General features: G+C 39.6%; 1 protein-coding gene across 1 annotated transcript; it reads left to right on the top strand.

Moving 5' to 3' along the window:
- Positions 1-1,023: 1,023 nt before the first annotated feature.
- LOC114665282 (platelet-activating factor receptor-like) lies at positions 1,024-15,846 on the top strand. The gene is made up of 2 exons (XM_028819751.2): positions 1,024-1,249; positions 12,982-15,846. Exon 2 carries the CDS (start codon positions 12,998-13,000, stop codon positions 14,021-14,023), a length of 1,026 nt encoding a protein of 341 aa, XP_028675584.1. The 5' UTR covers positions 1,024-1,249; positions 12,982-12,997; the 3' UTR covers positions 14,024-15,846.
- The last annotated feature ends 7,321 nt before the right edge of the window (positions 15,847-23,167 follow it).

Genomic DNA, 23,167 nt, shown 5'->3' with positions numbered 1-23,167 from the left:
AGCTGAGACATCACTGGGGTCTTCTTCAATCTCACCGTTACAACTTTTGATTTATATTTCATTAAAGGTTAGATGCACAGTAAATCTGATGGTAGCACTCTTAATGGCTTCTTTGACATGCCTAGTTGCCAGCAAGGACTTGTCCACCACTACCTCCAGGCCCTAGAAGAGCTGGTATAATCTGTTTCTTTTAATCTGGTATAAAAACTCTGTGTTCAAGGCCTCTACCTAATGCATGTTTCATGCTGAATCCATATATTTAAGAATTAGTAGTAGTTGTAAGAGCCATTTGTTATTTAGTAAGGTTAATTTAAATTGTTAGAAATATTTTCTTAGTTATGTTAAAATATTTGCCTTTATATTAATACATAGTCTATGGGAGATTCTATTATAACCCCCAGAAGCTCAAATCAAATAGAATATTTTGATTATTTTTTGTCCTTCTGACTACAGGTTAGTCTAAGTTTATGATCTGCCTTGCAGATGGTAAGGCATGGAGGGCAAATAGTTTCAAACCGTGACGTGCCTCATTGACCACATTGAATGTGCCACAGAAAGCAACTGAAGTCTAACAAGACAAAGCTAAACTTGGAGAAGAAATATTTTATCCTGCATGTGTAATAAGTATTTTTCCATTTTTCTGTGACTTGTTTTGCTTTGAATATTCACAAAACCTTTTTAAAATAAACTTTATTGGACTGTGAAATTTCTTTTGCTATGTGTTTGATTCATGCTGGATCCTACCTTGCCAGCTCAGTAGCAACTTGATTTTGGGAGCCTGTGAAAGAAACAGCTACAGTAGTACTTCATAAATGTATTCAACATCCAGGATCTATCTTTCTAGAATCCAATATCAGCTTCTGTCATTTATTTTAAAAAGAAAAGACAAGACAGTGATGCTTTTGACTGAGAAATAATTAAAATACACTAACGTAACTTCCTGAGTTGTAGACCACAAACCACAAAGGCAGAACAAACATGTCAGAATTGTTGAAAAGCACATGCATTGTCCCAAAAATACTAAAACGATATCATCGTGCTTTAGGGAAAAAGTCAAATAGGCACTTTCTTTTTGCACATGTGGACTGAGGTTTATCACAAGCTACCAAACCTTCAAATCCAACACGGGTTCAAAGTGAGAGCACTATATAGAAAAATTGGTCATTGAATTACACCATTAAGGGTGATAAGCTCTCCATCAACTGCAAGAAGGTCATATCCTTCTGTTCAGCCTCATCGTTGTGCTGTGGTAAGTCATGCTTTGCTTTTTACTTGATCTGTCAGTAATGATTGCTTGTGGCTACTGCTGCATTTTAACAATGTCTTCATAACCTTTGGAGAGTCTCTTCATTATTACAGCAGGAAGAAGAGATACAGCCAGTAACCTATGTGCATTATAAAGTCATAATATAGAAATACAAGTGATTCAAAAATAGGGCTGTTTGCAGCTTTTATAGATCTAGCATAGTGCTGGATCTATCTATCTATCTATCTATCTATCTATCTATCTATCTATCTATCTATCTATCTATCTATCTATCTATCTATCTATCTATCATTATGCCTTTCATATTGGAGTGTTTTAAGGTAGCATACTACACTGGATCAGCAGTAATTATGTATATACCATAACAGCTAAGTTTATTTCAAAATGCTCCATTAACTAAAATTTAGTGTAGTCTACAATGTAATTTACAAGTTATCTAATTTGCACAATTTCACGTGCTTAACTACTGCCTTTCTGTGTGATTTATTCAATTTTACAAACCATGAAGACGTGGAGGAACTGTTAGGTGTTATTGTTGAATGACATACAAGAGTCACATCTTTCTCTTCTGAATAAAGTCATATTTGTAAATCTTGGCTTGCAGAAATCCCCACACAAAAGCCACCAACACAGTGTATGTGGCCACAGCTACAGTTTGTCAGTGCAACAAACACTTGATGATTTCTTAAACTCTACTTCTGCAAAGAAGGATTGTGATCACTGTTAATTGAGAAAAAAAATATTCTAACACTTTCTATCATCTATCTATCTGTCTGTCTGTCTGTCTGTCTGTTAGTGCAATGTATGTGTGTTCTTCCCTATCTTCGTAAATTGTACTCTGATTTCTTTACACATCCCAAAGGTTTACACGTTGTGTTGTTTGATAATTCCAAATGGTCCTGTTGTGAATTATTGTAGGTGTATTGTACTGTGCAGTAAATAGCTGTATGCTTTAGGATGAGCGAGTGTCCCAATTAGGGCTGATTTATGCCTTGTAACCAGGCTTTGGCTACCCTCATCCTACTGGAAAAAGTAAGTTTGGAAAACGGAGACATGATTAGTTAATTTGCTGAATTTTACTATTTACATGGACCCATCATGAATGGAGATAGCAAGAATTGATGGTTTAAACAAAATCTGATGTTCTGTTGCTTATGTTGTCCGGTCTCTTCATATGATGCTTTTATGTGCGTGTGCATACAGTTTCCATTAAAAAATGATACAGTATGTACACACAGAGTGAGCACGGTCAGTGAGAATCTGCCACCTTTCCCAGCAAGCATCAGGCACAAGGCAGGAACAATGCCTGGACAGGGCAGCAGCCCATTGCAGAGTGGACATGAACACACACACACATATTAGGGGACAGTTTACCTTCTCCAATCCACTTAACTTGCATGTTCTTGAACTGCATTAAAAAAAAAAAAATGGACCACATGGAGGTAACAGAGAGGACATGCAAACTCCACCCAGAAAAAACCTGGGACTAGAACTCCAGTCTCCTTGTTATTAGGAAGCAGCACTACCACTGCAACCCTGCATACAGTATATCATCTCTATATATACATGACTGTGCAGTATACAAAATTTATTGCTCAATTAAATTTTGGAAGACTGCAGTGACTGTTCAGTTTCAATGACTATGACCTTGTAATATGAAACTGATTAACAGCTGCAATTTGATTTCCACCCTAATAGAGTTCCTTGTTTCACTGTCTCTATTTATTTGTCCATTTTCCCAAACTGCTTACTCCATTTCAGGGCTGTGGGGCATCAGAGCCAGTTAACTCAGCATTACATGCAAAGATGAAATCAGCACTGAACAGCACGCTAGTTAATCGCTGGGCACACTCCCTCAAACCAGACCAGTTTGGAATCACCTGCCAATCCAACCTGCATGTCTTTGGGATGTAGAAGGCAAACTAAAATACCAGAAAAAAACACAGACATTGAGAGAAGGTATTATACTAGAAGTAATTGCGACATCCAGTCTGCAAGCCATTTGCTTTTTCTGGCGGAATGCGTAACACAGTTATCATGATAACTGTGACAGAATACTAAAAACATATGTGTGAATTGAAGTGATTATTTTTAAATTCCAGACAAATACTTGTGCAGAAGCAAATCAGACAAGTGAGCAAATAATTGACAATGTAGGATGAAAGATTTAAAAGAATATAGACACAACCTGAACCACAAAGTCACTGGCTTGTAGTCAATCACACATACTACCATTTGTGCAACCAATGGAGACCACTACTTATATAATATCCATCCATTTTCCAATCCGCTGAATCCGAACACAGGGTCACGGGGGTCTGCTGGAGCCAATCCCAGCCAACACAGGAACCAATCCCGGGCAGGGTGCCAACCTACCGCAGGACACACACATACACACCCACACACCAAGCACACACTAGGGCCAATTTAGAATCACCAATCCACCTAACCTGCATGTCTTTGAACTGTGGGAGGAAACCAGAGTGCCCAGAGCAAACCCACGCAGGGAGGACCCGGGAAGCGAACCCAAGTCCCCAGGTCTCCCAACTGTGAGGCAGTAGCGCTACCCACTGCGCCATCGTGCCGCCTATATATATATAAATACACAGTATCTATACTAATAAAAGGCAAAGCCCTCACTGACTCACTCACTCACTGACTGACTGACTCACTCATCACTAATTCTCCAACTTCCCGTGTAGGTGGAAGGCTGAAATTTGGCAGGCTCATTCCTTACAGCTTACTTACAAAAGTTAGGCAGGTTTCATTTCGAAATTCTACGCATAATGGTCATAACTGGAACATATTTTTTGTCCATACACTGTAATGGAGGAGGCGGAGTCACGTATCGCGTCATCACGCCTCCTACGTAATCATGTGAACTAAAAACAAGGAAGAGATTTACAGCACGAGTCAAACGCGGGAACGAAGGTAAATGACGTTAATTTTTGACTGTCTTTTAATACTGTGTAAGCATACATATTAAACATGTGCAATTAAACGTGTGCATTTACGGGGTGATTTCTCAGGCTTAAAAGCTCGCCTTTTATCAAACGCGGGAACAAAGGTAACTGACGTTGTTCACTGTCTTTTAATACTGTGTAACCATACATATTAACACGTGCAATTAAACGTGTGCATTTATGGGGTGATTTCTCAGGCTTAAAAGCTCGCCTTTTACTAAAAAGGTAAATGCAAAACTATTTTCAATCAGTTTAATGAAACGCTCCCATTAAGGATTGCAATAACATATTCGCGAGATAAAAGAACGAAGTAGGGGGAAATGACGGAAGAGCCGCAAACAGCGAAGAGCAAAAAATTAATTAAACAATTGAGAAGGGAGCGAGTGAAGCATTCAAGCATGTTCATAAGGGAAACAAAGCACGGTGTAAAACGTAAGTTTAAATTAAGTTTATAGAAACGCTCCCGCTGCGGATTGCAATAACATATTCGCGAGATAAAAGTTTAATGAGAAGACACGAGGTATAAACGAACCACACGCCGTGGCGCAACGTTAGGGGCAACAGTTTCAACCATTCTATGATCTGCTTCTCGCAACTGAAAGACGGCACATGGCGGATGTTAGCCGACTTGCTGACCGCAACATTAGGGGCTTCAACTCTGGCGCTGACGCCACATCTCAGTGCCAACACTTTCCAGACTCTACTTAAAAGACACGCCCTCCTCACTGGACAGTTAAAAAGACCAATCAAACTAACGATGACATCAAGTATTACCCAATCAAAAGTAGGAAAGGAGGCATCTTCATAAAATGCGTGTGGGATGATTTGCATGAGACGCTGCTTTAAAAAAATGATAAAAAAAATACGGGAGAAATCCCGTCCAGTATTGATTCAAAACGGGACGCGCAATTTCATTCTCAAATGCGGCACGATTCCGTATTTAAAAGGACGGGTGGCAACCCTACAGTGCCAGGTAACCACCCATACAATCAGATTGTGATTCAGACTAGGAATGCAATGAATGTAATTACCCCGATCTACATACAAGGCGAAAGTCTTGCAACATTCAAAGATGATGGTTTGGGATAAGTACACCATACAACATAAAAGAGCTTATGAAGCCTTGAACCGAAAAAAGCAACATCTCAGAGATCGTAAAAAAAAAAATAGGAGGTAATGTCGTTTTACTCGCTGTAGATTTTATTCAAACATTACCAGTTATTCCACGAGGGAGACCAGCAGATGAACTCAACGCGTGTTTAAAATCTATGCTTCTCCCACGCTCGTTTATATGTCGCGTGTTCTCGGGTAGGTACACCAAAAAATGTATACATTTAAGCATGTAATGGACAAACAAAAAATGAGGTATACCCGAGGGCACTGCAGTAGTACTTAATCTAACTTTACTTCTTAAATGTTAATGTTTTACTGTTTAATAATTTATACGCTTCTTATATGTTGTTCAAATTCTTTTATCAAAATACCAGTGACAGCGCAATGCACGATAACATGGAGTGAATACACCATACGCATCCGCCCACGGCCGCCCTGGTGTGCGCAGATAGGAGTTGATTCTACAATAAAATAAAATAAACACAAAAAGAGTAATACAATCATCACCCATAAAGCGGATAGTAGACGTGACGTACTATATGTGTACCAGATTTCAAGTCAATAGGTGAAACGGTTTGCGAGCTACAGGTGATTTAAAATCCTGGACAGACACACAAATTGCCACGGTAGCAAATTACAGAAGAAGATTTTACTGTTTAATAATTTATATTTATATGAAATGTGCTTCTTATATATTACTTCATATTCTCATATGATAATGATGTTAATATTTATATTGATTTCTATGTTATTGAAACTGCATGTATGTGTGTATATGTATGTATATATATATATATATATATATATATATATATATATATATATTATATATATATATATATATATATATATATATATACTAGCAAAATACCCGCGCTTCGCAGCAGAGAAGTAGTGTGTTAAAGAGGTTATGAAAAAAAAAGGAAACATTTTAAAAATAACGTAACATGATTGTCAATGTAATTGTGTTGTCATTGTTATAAGTGTTGCTGTCTTTATATATATATATATATATTATATATAATAATACACACACATAAACATTTATATACATATACATATATCTACATATCTACATACACACATATCTACATATATACACACATACATAAACACACACATAAGACTTATTGACTGAAACGGGCTTTCACGAAAACAGTTAGGGCTTTGCTACAGGATACACCCTCCACAAGTTAACCAAGTAAAAATAAAATATATATTTCTGTTTTATTTAAACCTTTTAAGTTCGTATGCATAGCCCCATTTGGCTGTTTAATTTTTTTTTTCTTTCTTCAGTAATATTTAATCTCCTTAAAGAAAAAGAACATATCCATCTTACTTTTTTTGTATCTGTGTAGTAATATTTTAGTGTAAAAGAATAACCAGTATTTAAACCTTTTATGTTACTTTATACATTTATTTTACACAATGTTGAAAAATTAATAAGAAAGCTACATATTTTGGCAGCTGCTGCTTTCATTTTCAATGAAATGAAAAAAAAGCTCTCCAAGAGAAAACGTCAATGAAGAAGAAACAGTTTGCACTATCTAAAAAGGAGAAACCCTCATTTATAAAAGTTTGCTGCAGATGACTTAACTGAAATAAATGAATAGTTCCTATGTGTATAATACATATTTATCTATTTGACTTATGCCTTTATTCCACCAACTTACAACATCTGAAGTACAATTTGTTACATTACTTTTGTTTTTTGCAGCACAGGCAGGTGAAGTGACTTCCTCAGGGTCACACAGTGGTGTCAGTACCAGGATTTGAACTGACAAGCTCCGGGTTTGCTGAAATATTACTGAAGAAAGAAAAAAAACGAAAATGGGCAAATAGGACTATGCATACAAATGTCCATCCATCCATTATCCAACCTGCCATATCCTAAATACAGGAGCCAATAAGTAGATATGTATATATACAGTATATATATATATATATATATATATATATATATATTATATATATATGTGAATGTATGTATGTATATATCTATGTCTATATATATATATGTAGATATGTAAATTTGTATATGTATATATATGTTTATGTGGATGTGTGTATATGTAGATATGTGTATATGTAGATATGTATATATATATGTTTATGTATATATATGTTTATGTGTGTGTGTGTGCATATTATATATATAAAAGACAGCAACACTCATAACAATGACAACACAATTACATTGACAATCATGTTACGTTATTTTTAAAATGTTTCCTTTTTTTTCATAACCTCTTTAACACATTACTTCTCCGCTGCGAAGCGCGGGTATTTTGCTAGTATATATATATACGCAGTAAATATATATATATAAATACACAGTATATATATATATACGCAGTATATATATATATATATATAAATATATGTAATTTGCTTTACTTTTTACACGACACGTGTGTGTATGTGCGTGTGCTATAAATAGCAAACCTCGAGTGCTGCACACAATTGTGACTACAATACTGATAAAATTCAACAAAAATCACCAAATCATCACAGCACAAGGTGCCACTGGGATTTCTTTTTTGTTCCTGATCTCCATGAAGATGCTTAGCAGTTTTTTCTTCCATTAAGAAGACAGAAATGTCTTGTAAAAAGTAATAAATCTTTAGTTATTTTTGTTATTTTTATTATTCCACAGGGTCGCTTGTGTTTTCTTACTCTGAGAGTGGGAGTGAGAGGGAGATGGCACCTTTAAGGCTTGTTCATAATTAGCCATGAGGTGCTGCATGGCCAGCACGCAGGGATCAGTGTTGTATTGTATATCCAGTGTGAGAACTCATCATGTTCTCATATATTCTCCTATATGGCTAAAGTATGTCTCAAATGAAAAGACTACAAGTTGTTTTTTTAATGTATGTAGGGTGGAAGGCTGGAGTACCGATTGGGTGGTGGTATTACGTATGCCTGAAGTAGCTCAGCAAAGATTTTACAGTACACATGCATGAAAGTTCTGTGCATAGCTATTACAGCTCTGTGATATCACGCTGGCCTTGCAAAGCATCATGGGGAGCTGAGAAAAAAAAAAATTTGCTTAAGCTGACTGTAAGGTGAATTTCACGGAAAATGTTCCGTGAACAAAATCATCGGCAAATGCTACATGTTCAATGCAAAAAGCACTTTGGTGAATTTTGTAGCTCAACACTACTCACAACACATTGTGCCCTTTGCATTTTACTTGTTGCTGCTTCTTACACTATATTCAGCTTCTAAGACATTAACATACTCCTATTTGAACAAAAAGACTTAGTAAATTCTGCCAGGGATGCACTCTCCTTGGGAGCAAGTTGAGAACCACTGTTAAAATCCAAGAAAGTAGTCATGAAAGAAGACTTGTGCACTGGTCCAAAACTAAATAAAGAATGACCTGTAGTTTATATAATATATCCTGACTAGAGTCCTGTCAGCCATTGTCTTGACTCGTTGATTTCCTTGGACAGCCTGGTCCTATGGCCACCTGGTGCAATGGGAGGGGGTGGCGAGGGCCACACCAGTGGGAGGCAATTAATTTTATCAGTTTGTTTCCAAAACTTCATCCAAGTGATTATTTAAGAAGGCTTTTTCTTATGTAGCAATGTATGAAAATGTAAAGTGAATCTTATATGTGTGATATACACAGTCATGTGAGAAAGTAATGACACCCTCATAATTGTAGCCAGCAGCCATACCACCCACACTTCAGAAAAGGTAATCCACCCACCTGCAGTTAAACAGGTTTAGGACCTGCCAGTACATGGTTTGCTGATGGAAGAGATGGAAGAGGTGTTGGTGAGACCATTAGGGATCACTTATGCGGTGTCCTGTGTGTGGACTCCAATGCCCCAAAGCTGTAAAAATGACAGTTAAAACCAACGTCCTTGTGCATCTTTCAAAAAGCAGGGTGTTCTTCAATGTCCTGGCTAAATTGCCAACCTCGTCCTGGTCATTCTAGCCCCTTAATCACCCCCCTGTCCCTGAGTGGCTAACTAACACTCTCACCCGTTAATATGTAATGTGTGGTGAGTGTACTGGTGCAGGAATGGCTGCACATTGGTGGTGGTGGCTGAAGTGATTCCATACTGTCCAGTATGTGAAGTGCTTTGAGTAATAAGAACTCTATATACCAATGTTATTATTGTTATTATTATTATTATTATTATTATTATTACTGCTTACCAAGTCCTAAAATTAGGTAAGTCTAAAATTGGTTAATGAACAAAACAGAATAGATTTTGCCTTTTTTTTAATTTATCAAAGAGTGGTGCCTCTGAACCTATGTATCTGCACTAGTACCCCAAAGGTTGCCGGTTCAAATCCCCGTTACTGCTAAAAGAGATTCTACTCTGCTGGACCCTTGAGCAAGGCCCTTAATCTGCACTTGTTCCAGGGACACTGTACAATGGCTGACCCTACGCTCTGACCCCAAGGGGTATGCAAAAATGAACAAATTCCTAATGCAAGTAATTCTATAAGGTGAAATAAAGAACAAAAAATGCCTTATTTGATAAAGTAACTACCCTCTGATTCAGTAGTTTGTAGAAGCGTGTTTAGTAGCAATAACTTGAAGTAACTGTTTTCAGTACATTTTTTCAGTTTGCTATGGTGTATGGGAGAAAGAGGGTGTACACACTTTTTGACCTGAGTGTACTTATATACATATATTCTGAATGTATACATTAGATATAGAGCAGCTTAAAGCATGGATCAGACCGACATTTTAGTTATTCTTCAACACTCATTTAACTTGATGTCATAATGGAATCCATGAGGGGTTAGTTTGTCTGTCAATCACTTTTTAGAACTGAGCCTTTCATGGTAAATGTGAAAATTTCATCCTAAGTTTACGCATCTTCACAATGTTTGCCAATGTTAAGTAACAAGAAGGCGAGGAGCTTGGACCCATCACCTTTTGGTCACAGAGCTTTCTGCTCAATGTTTTGACTGCCTGTGTCCACTGTTGAGTAGTAAGATGGTGGTGCCTTACATTTATGTTTGATGTTGTGGAGGAGAAAGACTAATGCTACCTAAACAGACAGCACTAATTTAAAAAATAATAAAGATGTTGGCTGCGGTGGGTTGGCATCCTGCCCAGGATTGGTTCCTGCCTTGTGCCCTGTGTTGGCTGGGATTGGCTCCAGCAGACCCCCGCGACCCTGTGTTTGGATTCAGCGGGTTGGAAAATGGATGGATGGATAAAGATGTTGGCTTTCAATCATTGTTTAAAGTTTTATTTGCTATATTTAACCATCCATTATTTTCTGAATTTCTTTATTCAAATATAAAGCTGTGACAATTCAAAAACATTCCTAAAGTTGGGTTTAAGTCAGCAACCAACCCCGGCGTGATTGCATTCCATCCCAGGGTCCACTTGTTCACATTGGTCCAGTGTAGACCTGAGATCCTGGAGGAAGCAAATATGGACAAAGGGGGATATCAGACCTGCACACCTCCAGTAACTGTGCCTGCACTTGAACCCTGAATTCTAGAGGCCGTGAGGCAGCAACACTAACAACATCAGCATGTTTACGGTGAACCTTAAAATTTGTATTCACGTTTGTCTACCAAGCCCATTCAGTTTTTACAACAAAGTTAAAATATAATCTTTTATGTTCCTTGTGACTGTCTGTTCAAATTCACATTTAATGCCCATCCATCCATCTATTCATTTTCTCATTTTCTAACCTGCCTAGCCAGTTCAGGGTCACAGGGACCTTAGAATTATGCACTCTATTACAAATGCATTCAGTGTCTGTGCCCTCCACCTTAATTTCTCCTTTTGCCATCCTTTGCACTTTTATTGTTACCTCCTTGGGCAGTATTTCATAATAACTTCAGTAATCAACATCCATCCATACATCCATTTTCTAAACCCACCTTCTCAAGTCCTGTCCATTTTATTCTCAGTGAAGCACTTTATGATTAGTACAATATAAAACAGACAAGAGAATCAAAAAACTGAAAAAAAACAGTGCAAAACATGAGGTGATGTGCACTGATGTTCTCGCCATCTTATCTGCACCTTCCTGGCTAGACAGCAGGACTCTGACAGACTACTGAATTAGAGCTGAGAAACGGGCACCTCGGGACTCGAGTGTCTCACACTTCTTAAACTTTCCCAGCTGTGTGGTAGCACAGGCAGCACAGACATTTATCAAGGGCAAAAATTAACAGTTGTCATAGTATCACTCCAGCTGGTCTTGGGTTAAGTTACTGTGAGTTTATCAGTACAGCTGTGAGGAAGGCCAAGACACAAATACCTGATGGGAAAATAAATAAAAATGTGCAAAACCACATCCTTCACTCTTAAGGCTCAACCCAGCCACTGGGGTGTTAAAAAAAGAAGAAGTTCGGCTTCCTCAGACAGCACTCAAAACAATCGTCATCCTGCCGTTATAACGACTAAGCCAGTGTTGACATGGGCATCTGTTTGAGTTTTTTCTTTTTTTTATTTAATAAACAGTGAGCTTTGATGCTTTACAGATTACAAATGAGTTGTGAGGTGAGTGGGAATAAATCAGAGTGCATCACGTGAGCTTACTGACTTGGAAGACTGCTCATTTTCCTATCTATCTATCTATCTATCTATCTATCTATCTATCTATCTATCTATCTATCTATCTATCTATCTATCTATCTATCTATCTATCTATCTATCTAGTCTCTTTTAGGTCTGCTTATCTGTGTCTTATATAGTGCCTTTCACATTCATTTCTCTCTGATGTGGTGTCTTCCTTGTATGTCTATCTGCCTCTTATATAGTGCCTTTCACATCTACCTTTTAACCCTTAATACCAGTGAAATCTACATATAATATAGTGCCTTTCATGGTGAATACCATTGCCAAGTGTTTACCATAAACAGTGCCAGTCTAAGCAGATACATATGGCCAAGTATCAAAATGACTCACTCTGGGTGACAGTTAGGGTGTGAAGCTGTCACCTTGTAGTTTCCAGTCCAGTGTTTGTAGCCAACGGATCAAACTGCCGCTCCACTGCCCCAGATATCCACTTCCCCCTGTGGCTTCTGTTTAGGATGACAAAGTAAGTCTAGTGGTCACCCCATGTCATTTGTAATGTTGTTGTTTATACAGTACCAAGCCATTTGAACTGCATTAATTAATTAATAAATAAATACAGCCTGAAGGGACACCTACCTAGAGGTTAACACTTTTCACACAGGCCTGCTCAGGAGTTGGTGACTTGTGGGCACTACTGGCTAACCAAAGTGCTTGCGGTCAGTATCTTTACCAGATACTTGTAATCCCTGATCTGTGAAAACAGGCAACACCTCTCCCGGTATAAAGATAACAAGCTGTCTTCACTTCAGAAGTGCCACACGTGACGCAGTCTTAGCACACAATGTGGTTTAGTGGGTGGAAAATGGGACCACAAGATGAAAGTTTTCAGGTGCCACTCCTACCTTGAGCACGCTACTGGTTTTAAGCTGCCTGATCTCAAACTGAATGAAATGCTAATTGAGAGATATAAACTTATAACCAAAGTATAGAAAGTGATATGGTTGCCAATGTTAAAAACCCAAGACATCTTTGTCTTTGTATCAATATTAAATTTGCATTCAGTCACTCTTGATAAAGTCCATCAAGTGCAGTAATGGTGTCCCTCCTTTTGCTGTTCTTTTTTGCAGAGCTAACCAGTCGAAGATGTCAGGCAACATGGCTCCCACTGTCAATGTCACTCTGGTGATGCTGTCCAACCAGAGTCAATGTGAAGAAGCCGACTCATTTGAGTTTTTTTTTGTACCAGTGGTCTACTCTGTGGTATTCTGTCTGGGGCTGCCCAGCAACCTACTCGCACTGTTGGTTTTCCTCCAGAGAACTGAGGCGGTCAAGAAGGTTATCCAGATCTACCTCCTGAACCTCACCATTGCAGACATTCTCTTCAACCTCATGTTGCCATTTTGGGTGGTCTACTATGTTAAAAGGGGAGACTGGATCTTCACTGAGATAGGCTGTCGGCTGGCCGGTGCTATCTACTATGTGTGCACCTACAGCTCCATCACGTTCATGACTCTTATTAGCATCAATCGTTACTGCATTGTGACGAAGAGAAGCAACAGATACGTCTCCAGTAAGAGAGGTGCTTTTATTTCCTGCATGCTGTCTTGGGCTTTCTGGTTCTGCTGTGCCATTCCCACTCTCTTGGTTGACCAGACCTCCAAAACTGAATTTGGATTAACCAAATGCTTTGAAAAATTCTCCCAGAGTACACTGTACTATTTTGCGGTTTGTGGCTTTTTTGGCGTCTCATTTTTCATGGTTTTGCTAACCTACATCTCAATCATCAGATCCCTGTCGGCCCCGGACAGCCTGTCCCATTCAAAAACTCCTCGCACACTGGCCAAAGCAATGGTTTCTGGCATTCTGCTGGTTTTCCTAATCTGTGTGGCCCCGTATCACATCACCTTGGTGTTCTGGGTGATAGAGGGGGGACAAAGACATGGCTGCTTTCGTATGTCAGCCCTGCGCATTAGTCACTGGATCAACACAGGTCTGCTGAGCGTCAACAGCTGCATCGACCCCCTCATATACTGCTTCTCTCTACAACGGTTTAGAGCGGAGATCAAGGCCAAGTTGCTGTGGTTAACAAAGCGGAGGAGGCCATCACAGATTCATTCAAGCAGGCACTTTCCAGTCTTGTCTCGGTCAACTTCCAGTACCTACTCTTAGTTTGAAATTTATGCCACTAAGCTGAGGACCGATGCATGAGTTCAGGCAAAGCCAAAGTACCACCACGAAATTTCTGGGATTTGGGAAAGACTGACTACAGCTGTGCCAGAGGAGAACGTCACAAATTTGCTTTCATTCACTGAGTTTGCATGGACATCTCAGATGGCTAACATGTCTGTGCCCATTTATGCAAAAGTGTAGGAAGGGGAGCTCCAATGAGGTCCTAAATTGTCACAAAGAAAAGAAACCCACGTTGATCATTGCATGCCCAACTCGTGTTTCAAGACCACCATTGTAATCCATTTCTTTCTTAAAATCATTCAGCAAGAGAAAATGAACAAACTACACACAATTACTATGTGAAAAAGTAAGTACACTCCATGGAAATTATTGACTTTTTCAACATATTTGAACAGACATTAAATCAGATAATGCCTAGTGATAAAGGTGATATACAGTACTTAAATAAAAACACCAGGAAATCCCGAGTTTTCGGTCATTAATGCCACCAAAATATCAATGGATGTAATGGTCCCCTGGGGAAAAAGTAAATCCACCCTTAGCCTCAAAAGCTGGTATTGTCCCCTTTGGCAGAAATTACTTCTTGTAGGTGTTTTGTAGAACTGCCCACCTATTCCTGACATCGACTCGATGAAAGTTTTGGCCTCTCCTCCATGCAAAATTCTACCAGTTGCAAGATGTTTCTGAGTTTTCTTGTGTATACTGCACATCTACAATATTTCAGTAAATTCAAATCATGGCTTTGACTAGGCCAGTCCATAGCCCTCCAGTTCTTCTTTTTGAGGCATTCCTTGGTGGTTTGGCTAGTATGCTACGGATCATCATCATTTAGAAAGGCCCATTTCCAATTCAACTTCCATTTTTTAGACAAATGGCCTCACATTATCTTCAAGCACACTTTGATATGATGTTACAATTCATAGTTGACTTGATGAATACAAGCTGCCCAGGCCCTAAGGCAGCAAAGAAACCTCCAACCATAACATTTCCATCACCATGTTTCACAGCTGGTATGAGGTTCTGCTCCTGAAATGCAGTTTTTGGCTTGCACCAAACCTATCTACAGTTACTGTGGTCAAACACCTCTATCTTTAATTTATCGGTCCAAAGCACATTGTTCCAGCAGGCCTGATTGTCAATGTATGTACTTGGACACCAGCTTTTGCAAGAGTCACTTGCAGAATGAAATTTTTGGGTTCTTGGAGACTTCTTTTAGTATCAAACGGGCAGCTTTTGGGCTGAATTTGTAGTTTGAAATCTATGTCACTTGTCCATGAGTTTCCTTACACTGGAATGACTGATTTCAAGTAATTTGATGACATTTTTAAACACCCTGCCATGCTTAGGGGCAGCCACAAGCTTCTTTCTAAGGGTCTTAGAGAACTCTTTTGATCTTTGCATGATGAGACCACTCGCATCAATAGCAAAGAGAACACCAGACCCTCGGTATCTGCGATTTAAATAAGACAGGGCTCATCTGCATACTCCCTGAAGAGGCTCAAATCATTTGCATTCAATCTGAAATATCAGAATCTAATTTTATGGATTTGAAGGGGTGATAAATGTAGGGGTGTCCTTATTTTTTCCACATGCATTTTTGTTCATTTAGATTATGAGAATGAATACACCATGACAATTGTCTGTGCTATTTGTTCAAGGAGATCACCTTTATCTCTTGGCACTGTTTGCATGAAGATCTAATGTTTGCCCATTCAAAACTGGTGAAGGAATCAATAATTTCTATAGGGTCCATAGAGTCAAACATGTTAAAGTTAAAAAACAACAATCCCCACCAACATCCCCCCTAAAGGACCACCCTACTCAACTCTTTCTCAGGCTGAGGAAGCCTAACTTATCGTTTCTAAAAATGAACATTAAAAGTGCACTTGCCTGTTTACTGTTGGCATCCTGCTTGGGTCTGGCATACAAATATTGTGACCTTTAATGGCTGAATGCATTAGAAAGCAGGTGTGCAATTTAAAGAACGTGTAATTAAGCCGGAAACGGGGCTTGGAAGTCAAGCATAATGTGTCTATTTATGTCTGCCAAGCACAGCAGCAAAAAGCGGTAGAGCTGGTGAAATTGCTTCCCGGAGTTATTTAGAATTTTTTTTTTTGCTGTGTACGAAGAATTATAAAAGTCTTTGTTTAACTGGACAGTCTGTAAGATTCAGAAGGAGATTAGCTATGTAGGTCACTTCAGGGCCTGTCCTAAAAGGTACTGACATTATAAACAAATGACGCAGCATGCTTCTATCGAGTCTGCATGGCATTCTTTTAGCCATCTTGCCAACCATTTCATTTCCACGGACAATTCACATTTCTGATATAAATGTGAAAAGTGTGCCATCTCACCCAAAAGTAGGAGAAATGCACTGAGAATGAACTTATTCGATTTGGTAATCAGAAGCGGGGCTTTCATGTGTGGACAACCATCACTGCCCCTCACTACTAACTTATAGGCAACACCTTTGTGTAGAATAATGATAAAAATCTTGAGGAATAGATTGGATAAGAAAACAAAGTTATGGCAGAAAGAAATGGCATGAGACTTGAGGACAGGATGCTGAGACTCACTGAATATGAGACCCCTGACAGCAAATCAAATGAGTCATGATACTGGGTGAATAGGGGGCTAATGTAGCTCAGATAGTGAAGGCAAAGGTCTTATTTCTTGACACCACAACCAAAGATGCTTCCTGTCTTTTCTCTGATGCTGCTGGGGTAGGCTGTGACTTCCACAGTGCTGACTTAGTAGAAACGGGTCTGATAAGTGAAAGCATGGAGGGACTGCGGCACCAAACATTAGACTGCGTGGTCGTCAGTTCAGTTACCACCTCTGTTCACAGTGTGATGCTCTCCGTGCTCAAAATGGAAAAAATGTCTGTAAATAGTTGGAATGTATCCTGAACATGTACAATACATAGGTGCCAACCAAATATAAATACAATAGTCATGGATGATTGTTTATAATAATTATTGTGTTTTATTAAGGAAATGAATGAAATGCATATATTTGCTTTTGTTTCTTTTGATGATAGAAGAAAAAAAATGTTATGCTGTATTATGGTTTTCCTTATTTTCTCATACACATAAACAATAAAATTAATTTCTTCATCACTGGCTGTGCTTTGTGTACTTTCTTAAGATCCTTTTACATGCGAAGAACTGTCAATGCACTGGCCAAGGTGTGGAGGTCCCATTGTGTCACTTTGGATAAAATGCCTATAAAAAGTATTCACCCCTTCAAAGTTTTCACTTTTTAGTGTTCTACATCATTGAGTCACAGTGGATTTAATTTGGCTTTTGTGACACTGAGCAGCATAAAAATATTCTTTAATTCCAAAGTGAAAAGAGATTTTAACAAAGTGATCTAAATTTATTGCAAATATAATACAAGAAATAATTATTTAAACCATTCAAGTCAGTATTTAGTAGATGCATCATGTCGGTCATGACAGGCTTAAGTCTGCGTGCACAGGTCTCTTTCACCTTTTCACATTAGGACACTGCCATTTTTCGCCTTATTCTTCAAATCCCAAGTGACTCTGTTCTGTTGAGCCCTTCAGCAAGGCCCTTGACCTGTACTTGCTCTGTCCTGGGTATGATGTTAATCTGTATCCCCCGGGGGGTTGGTGGCAGGATTGTCACTCCAGCCACTGTGAAAAAAACCTCACACTGTTCCATTCCATTCAAACAAGTGTGGTGCTGAGGTGTCACCCGTCGCATGGCTGTACTCGGGTCCTAATCTGGCATCCTGAGTTGGTTTGTCTTGTGGTGGGTGTGGCAATGCGTTGTGTCAGTGCAGGCTCCTAACCTCTTTCTCTCTGTCTGCCTCTCCCTCTCTCTCTCTTTCTCCCTCTCTCTTCTTTGCTTAACTGCTCAGGCTTTGTCAGGCTGCGTATTGATTGTGAGTGACCAGCCTTTGTCAAGTCCAGGCACAAATTCTCCATTAGATTGAGGTGTGGACTCCGGACTCAGCCACTCTAGGGCATTAACGTTATTCTGTAGCTTTGACTTCGTGTTATATTGTCCCTTCTCCCAAGGTGCAGATTTCTTACAGACTCCTAGGTTTTCCTCCAGGATATCCTTGTGTTTTGCTGCAATCATTTTGCCGTCACAAGACTTCCAGGGCCGGCTGCGGAGAAGCATCCCCAAAGTATGATGCTGCCACGGGGATAGTGTCTTCTTGTTAACATGCTGTGTTCAAACAGGGCATTTAGTCTGATGGTCAAAAAGCTCAATTTTGAGCTTTTTCTTCAGGCTGACTTCAGAATCTCCCAAGTTCCTTCTGGTGAGATGTGAGGCTTATTTGTTTTTAACAGTCTTCCACAAAGCTGTGACTAGTGAAGCACCTGTTCAGCAGTTGTTGTTGTATGGAGAGTCTCTCTAATCCAGTGTAGCGTGTAACTCCTTCAGAGTTCTTATTGGTCTCTTTATGAGACAGAAAGACATTCTTTTTGTGTTAAAGAGCAACTGGGATATCTGTTTGAACCAGTAACTGAAATTTGCCTGGCAAGTTCTATACAAAGAGGCAGTGGCAATGGCTCAGAATTTCCTCCTTTGAGGCATTGCCACTTCATTTATTTTTGGTATTGTCATGAGTGGCATATCACCACAGTGGCTTGCCACGTGGCCTCACAGATCTCCAACACTGGCTTCAAATCCTTTTCTACTTCTGTGAGGTGTTTGCATGTTCTCCCTATGTCTGTGTGGGTTTTCCTCTCACATCCAAAAGATGAACAGGTAACGATAATCGTTGAGCCTAAACTAGGAATGTGTGGGTAAGGGTGCACATTGGTGGACTGGCACCCCATTCAAAATATGTTCCTGCCCATCTACCCATTGCTGCGGGAAACAGGATTAAGTGTGTTTGAAAATAGGTGGATGGATTAGTGAGAAGGGCATATACATGTCTTGTGGCCTACACTGGATTTATGCTCCTCCACAGGTTGGCTTCTGTCTTATACAAGGTGCTGCTAGGAAAGACCCTGGCCCCTCACAACCCTCAACTGGGCAAAGAAGGTTAAAAATGCATGGATGAATATTGTTAATAAATTGTTTTTGATATAAGATATCATAAGCAGCACTTTGGAGGCAGCCAACAAGCCCTAAGGTGAGTGATATACCACAAGGTGAAGGGTTGATTTCGAGTACTAACATCTCTCTCTGTCTTCCCTCAGACCCAAAGAAAACAAATAACTTTTTACTTACATCCACAATTTCTGGGTTTTCGAAATGGCCATTCCACATCAGTTCCTTTTTCCACCTCAAAAAGGTGACATCACTTTCCGGTCCCGCCATGATGACGTCACTTCTGGCTCCGCCAAGATGATGTCACTTCCAGTCCCACCATGATGACGTCACTTCTGGCTCCGCCAAGATGATGTCACTTCCGGGCCCACCATGATGACATCACTTCTGGCGCACAGCATCTCCTGCCACATCACATTCTGTAGCCATGTTTTTGTATAAATACCACCCTCACAATACTGTACGATGTCAAATGTTTTGGTTATTCTCCAACTTTGATCAATTCTCTAAGCAAAGTCCAACAGACATTATACGGGGCAACCACCACAACTCTTTCAAGTTTTTTTGTCATATTATTTTCTATTACAATGGTCAGGTAAGCAAACAAACAAACTCTCTAGCACCTTTCTAAAACAAACACCATCTCAAGACACTCTTACAAGTAAAATGGTTTGCATGATCATGTCGTCAAAGCACAGGCAGGTTAAGTGTTTTGCAAAGTGGATTGGTGGGCAAAGACTAACCTTCAGATTTAGAGTCCAGCTCTTCATCAACAGACATCAGGTTTTCACAATGCAGCACCTCCAGGTGAGCTTTCTCTAAGCCTCAAATTGAAGTTCTTCTCTCCAATTATAGAAAGCAATTTTATAGTTTTTTTAGACACCTACACTGTTTGACCAAGTGCATGTGGTCAGTTCTAAAGCCATTGGAATAACACAGCATCTACGTCAGCACAACACTCCACTGTTTCACATTGAACATATATCAGTCTTAGTTGCTAATGAATTTTTTGCAAAAAACTAGATACAGAAGTCATCAGTAGACACAAAATCAGGCCAAGCACAACACAATAAAAGATCCTGTCACATACATGCACATGGGAGGCAGTCTATGGGCTTAACTAAGGGTAAAATTCTGGGTTAGGGGTTGAAGACGTGCACTAATGTCTTTAATCCCTCCTCTGCAGAACCCTAGAAGGAAAGACCAGTTAAAACCTAACCAACTTCTATTTCACTCTCCAGACCACACCCACCTGCTGCCCTCATTTCCACCGGTGCCCTGTTGGACCTTCCTCTTCCTTCCCATTGCCTATAAAGCCAGTCACTTGCTTTCCCCAGTCAGTTCCATTCTGGACTCAGTCTTTTGAGATAACTCTATAGAGCTATCGACTACCACTAAACGACAATATATGGAGTGGATCCCCAAACCTTTTTCTTGCTTATGTGTTCTCTTTTACAGTCCCTTGTGGAACAATCAATCCTAAGTCATTTACTCAAAGTAGTTCCTTTTTGCAATGAATTAAGCAATTATTGAAATTCTGTTGGTAGATGAGTCAGAAATTAGACATAGAAAAATGCTTGGAAGAGTTAGCTCTATTTAAGCATAGAAAAATAAAATGACAGGACTAGGAAGAGAAAGAGTTCTGAATCAACCTGCAAGAACTGATGGGAGATGACTGTGAAGAACAGAGCACCCCAATGACATCCAGTATGAGCAACTATTGCTGACCATGTCCTAAGTCATGGCCAGATGGTGCTGACAAATGTGCCATGTGCATTCCTGAAAAGAGAATCGCTAAGTCACCACACAGCAACCCGCGTCTTGTGTAGCTGAGTTTGACCCCGTGTATAAAACAGGAGTTTATTCCTCTCAAAATAGTGCACTGTAGTAAATTTACTCAGTAAAAATACATAGAACTGAAAGGAAAATACCAGCTGATGGGCAAGGTGCTCAGTACTTGACAAGATTCAGCAGTTGCTCAGATAGTCCAAGTAATAATACCGTATGTTTGGGTGAAATATAGAACTGCAATTGCAGACCAAACCATTCTTCTCAAATATTCACACTGAAGGTTTTTGACAATTGAATGCTGTTGAAATGCCACCACATTGGAATGAAACAGATCTACAGAGTAGCCTTTGATTGAAACAGTGATCTGGTTAATTAAATGAAGTGCCTGTATGCACAGGTAAGTTGGACATTTACTTCAGGTTTTACAAACAAGTCCTCTATTCCTTTTCCTACTTTGCTCAGTTTGTTTCACTGGGTCTTCTCTATTGTGAATACAAAGGATAATCCAGCTGGAGTCCAACATGAATCCATATAAATTCATTTACGTTACAGTAAAGAATCTGTCTTCAATGTGTCGAAGACTAGAAGGTGTGAGAGGAATGTTACAGGCCAAAGGGTGATTGTTCATTCTAGAGAAGTGCCAACATTATCATCTGTGCTGCCATATCAGACACATGTCTTTTGGCCTATATCCCAATGATGGGGTCATGTAACACCTCACATCTGTTCACATGTCTTGATGGACTTTAAAAACAACTCTTTGCATCAGAGGAGGTACAGGATGATGCCATGATCAGCACTATACTATCACATGTTCGTTCATCTGTAGTGAACAGGCTGGTTTCAGGCTCATACACAGATGTCAACAGAATTCCTTTCAATAAACATGTCATTGCTCAACCCTATCAAGGAGTTTTTGTCCTCCAGAAGAAGGAAGGTCTATAGCAACATCCTCAAGACTAAAAGCTATAGGTGAGGCTTCTCAGATAACCAGTAACCCCGCGATTCTCGAAAGAATCGCAAATCCAAGAATGGCAATCACTTTCTGTTCCCTCCGATATTTGGAGGGATGAAATATCATGGAGGGAGGGTGCGTCCTGGGAAATTTTCATTTAATGAAATAAACATATTTGTACTAAAGCGGTTTCTTTTTGGAGCGGTGACTCATCTGGTTCTGGTGTTTCAGAAGCGCGTTGTAGGCGCCTTCGTTTATTGTTTTTATCCATGCAGTCACTTTTTTGTTTTTCTATGGCTGTGTCGTCAGCCAGAAGTCATTTGCTGACGGCGGTGGATTCGTGTGCTGAAGTGACCATGGCGGCGGATTCGGGCATGGAGGGCTACATTACAATTACCGTTATGTGATAGATAGATAGATAGATAGATAGATACTTTATTAATCCCGATGGGAAATTCACAAAGTGATTCACATATGCCACAGTGACTGCTGGCACAGTGGATTAGAGCAAGTTTAGTTTACACGTTGTGTTGTTTGTGCGCCACGTCCTGACTCTGGAAAGTACGGGCGGCTCTGTTCGGGCAGCGGTGGTAGTGTGTACGGCTTGCCTGTTGCCTCTGGCATCTGTGCATATATACTGTACAACCTGGCGTGCACGCTTTACCTGAGGTTTAGTCTACAGGTCATATCCATACTGTTTCAGAAGCGCGTTGTGGGCGCCTTCGTTCATTGTTTTTATCCATACGGGCTCATTCTTGTATTTCCATTAGTTGAGCTCTTTCTTTTTGGAGCCGTGACTTCTTTGCATCTGGTGTTCCTGAAGCGCGTTGTAGGAGCCTTTGTTTATTGTTTTTATCCATGTCTCATATTTGTTTTTCTGTAGCTGTGTCGTTAGGTAAACGTCATTTACTATTACCGTTATGTGATTCAAATATGCCACACAGACTGCTGGCACAGTGGATTAGAGCAAGTTTAGTTTACAGGTTGTGTTGTTTGGACGCCACCTATTGATTCTGGGGCGCTGAGGCGCAGTGCGCATGCGCTTCGGTGCGTCCGCCGTCCGTGCATAAATTAAACTGTCGTTTAGTAATATAGATCACTATGGCAGAGTTCCAAAGCTGGATTAGACATTCCAGGAGGCAAATCTCCTGCTGCTTCACTAGGGAATACATTCTATAGAATGTTGACGAAACCATGTGGCCCAACATTAGAGACAAAGCAGAAGAAAGATGAACATCATTGTACTGTGTTTCTGTTATAAGAGATTAACATTTTTTTACATAAAGGTATGAGAGCTGTTGTCTTTGTTTATGAAGACTGGGTGTGTTTTATTATTCTTACATC

The sequence above is a fragment of the Erpetoichthys calabaricus genome, chromosome 14 (assembly GCF_900747795.2).
Source record: "Erpetoichthys calabaricus chromosome 14, fErpCal1.3, whole genome shotgun sequence".
NCBI lineage: Eukaryota > Metazoa > Chordata > Cladistia > Polypteriformes > Polypteridae > Erpetoichthys > Erpetoichthys calabaricus.
The sequence above is the reverse complement of the archived record's forward strand: the minus strand, read 5'-3'. Positions and strand labels throughout refer to the sequence as shown.

Coding starts and splice junctions, on each gene's coding strand:
- LOC114665282 (XM_028819751.2), top strand. CDS start 12,998: ATGTCAGGCAACATGGCTCCCACTGTCAATGTCACTCTGGTGATGCTG.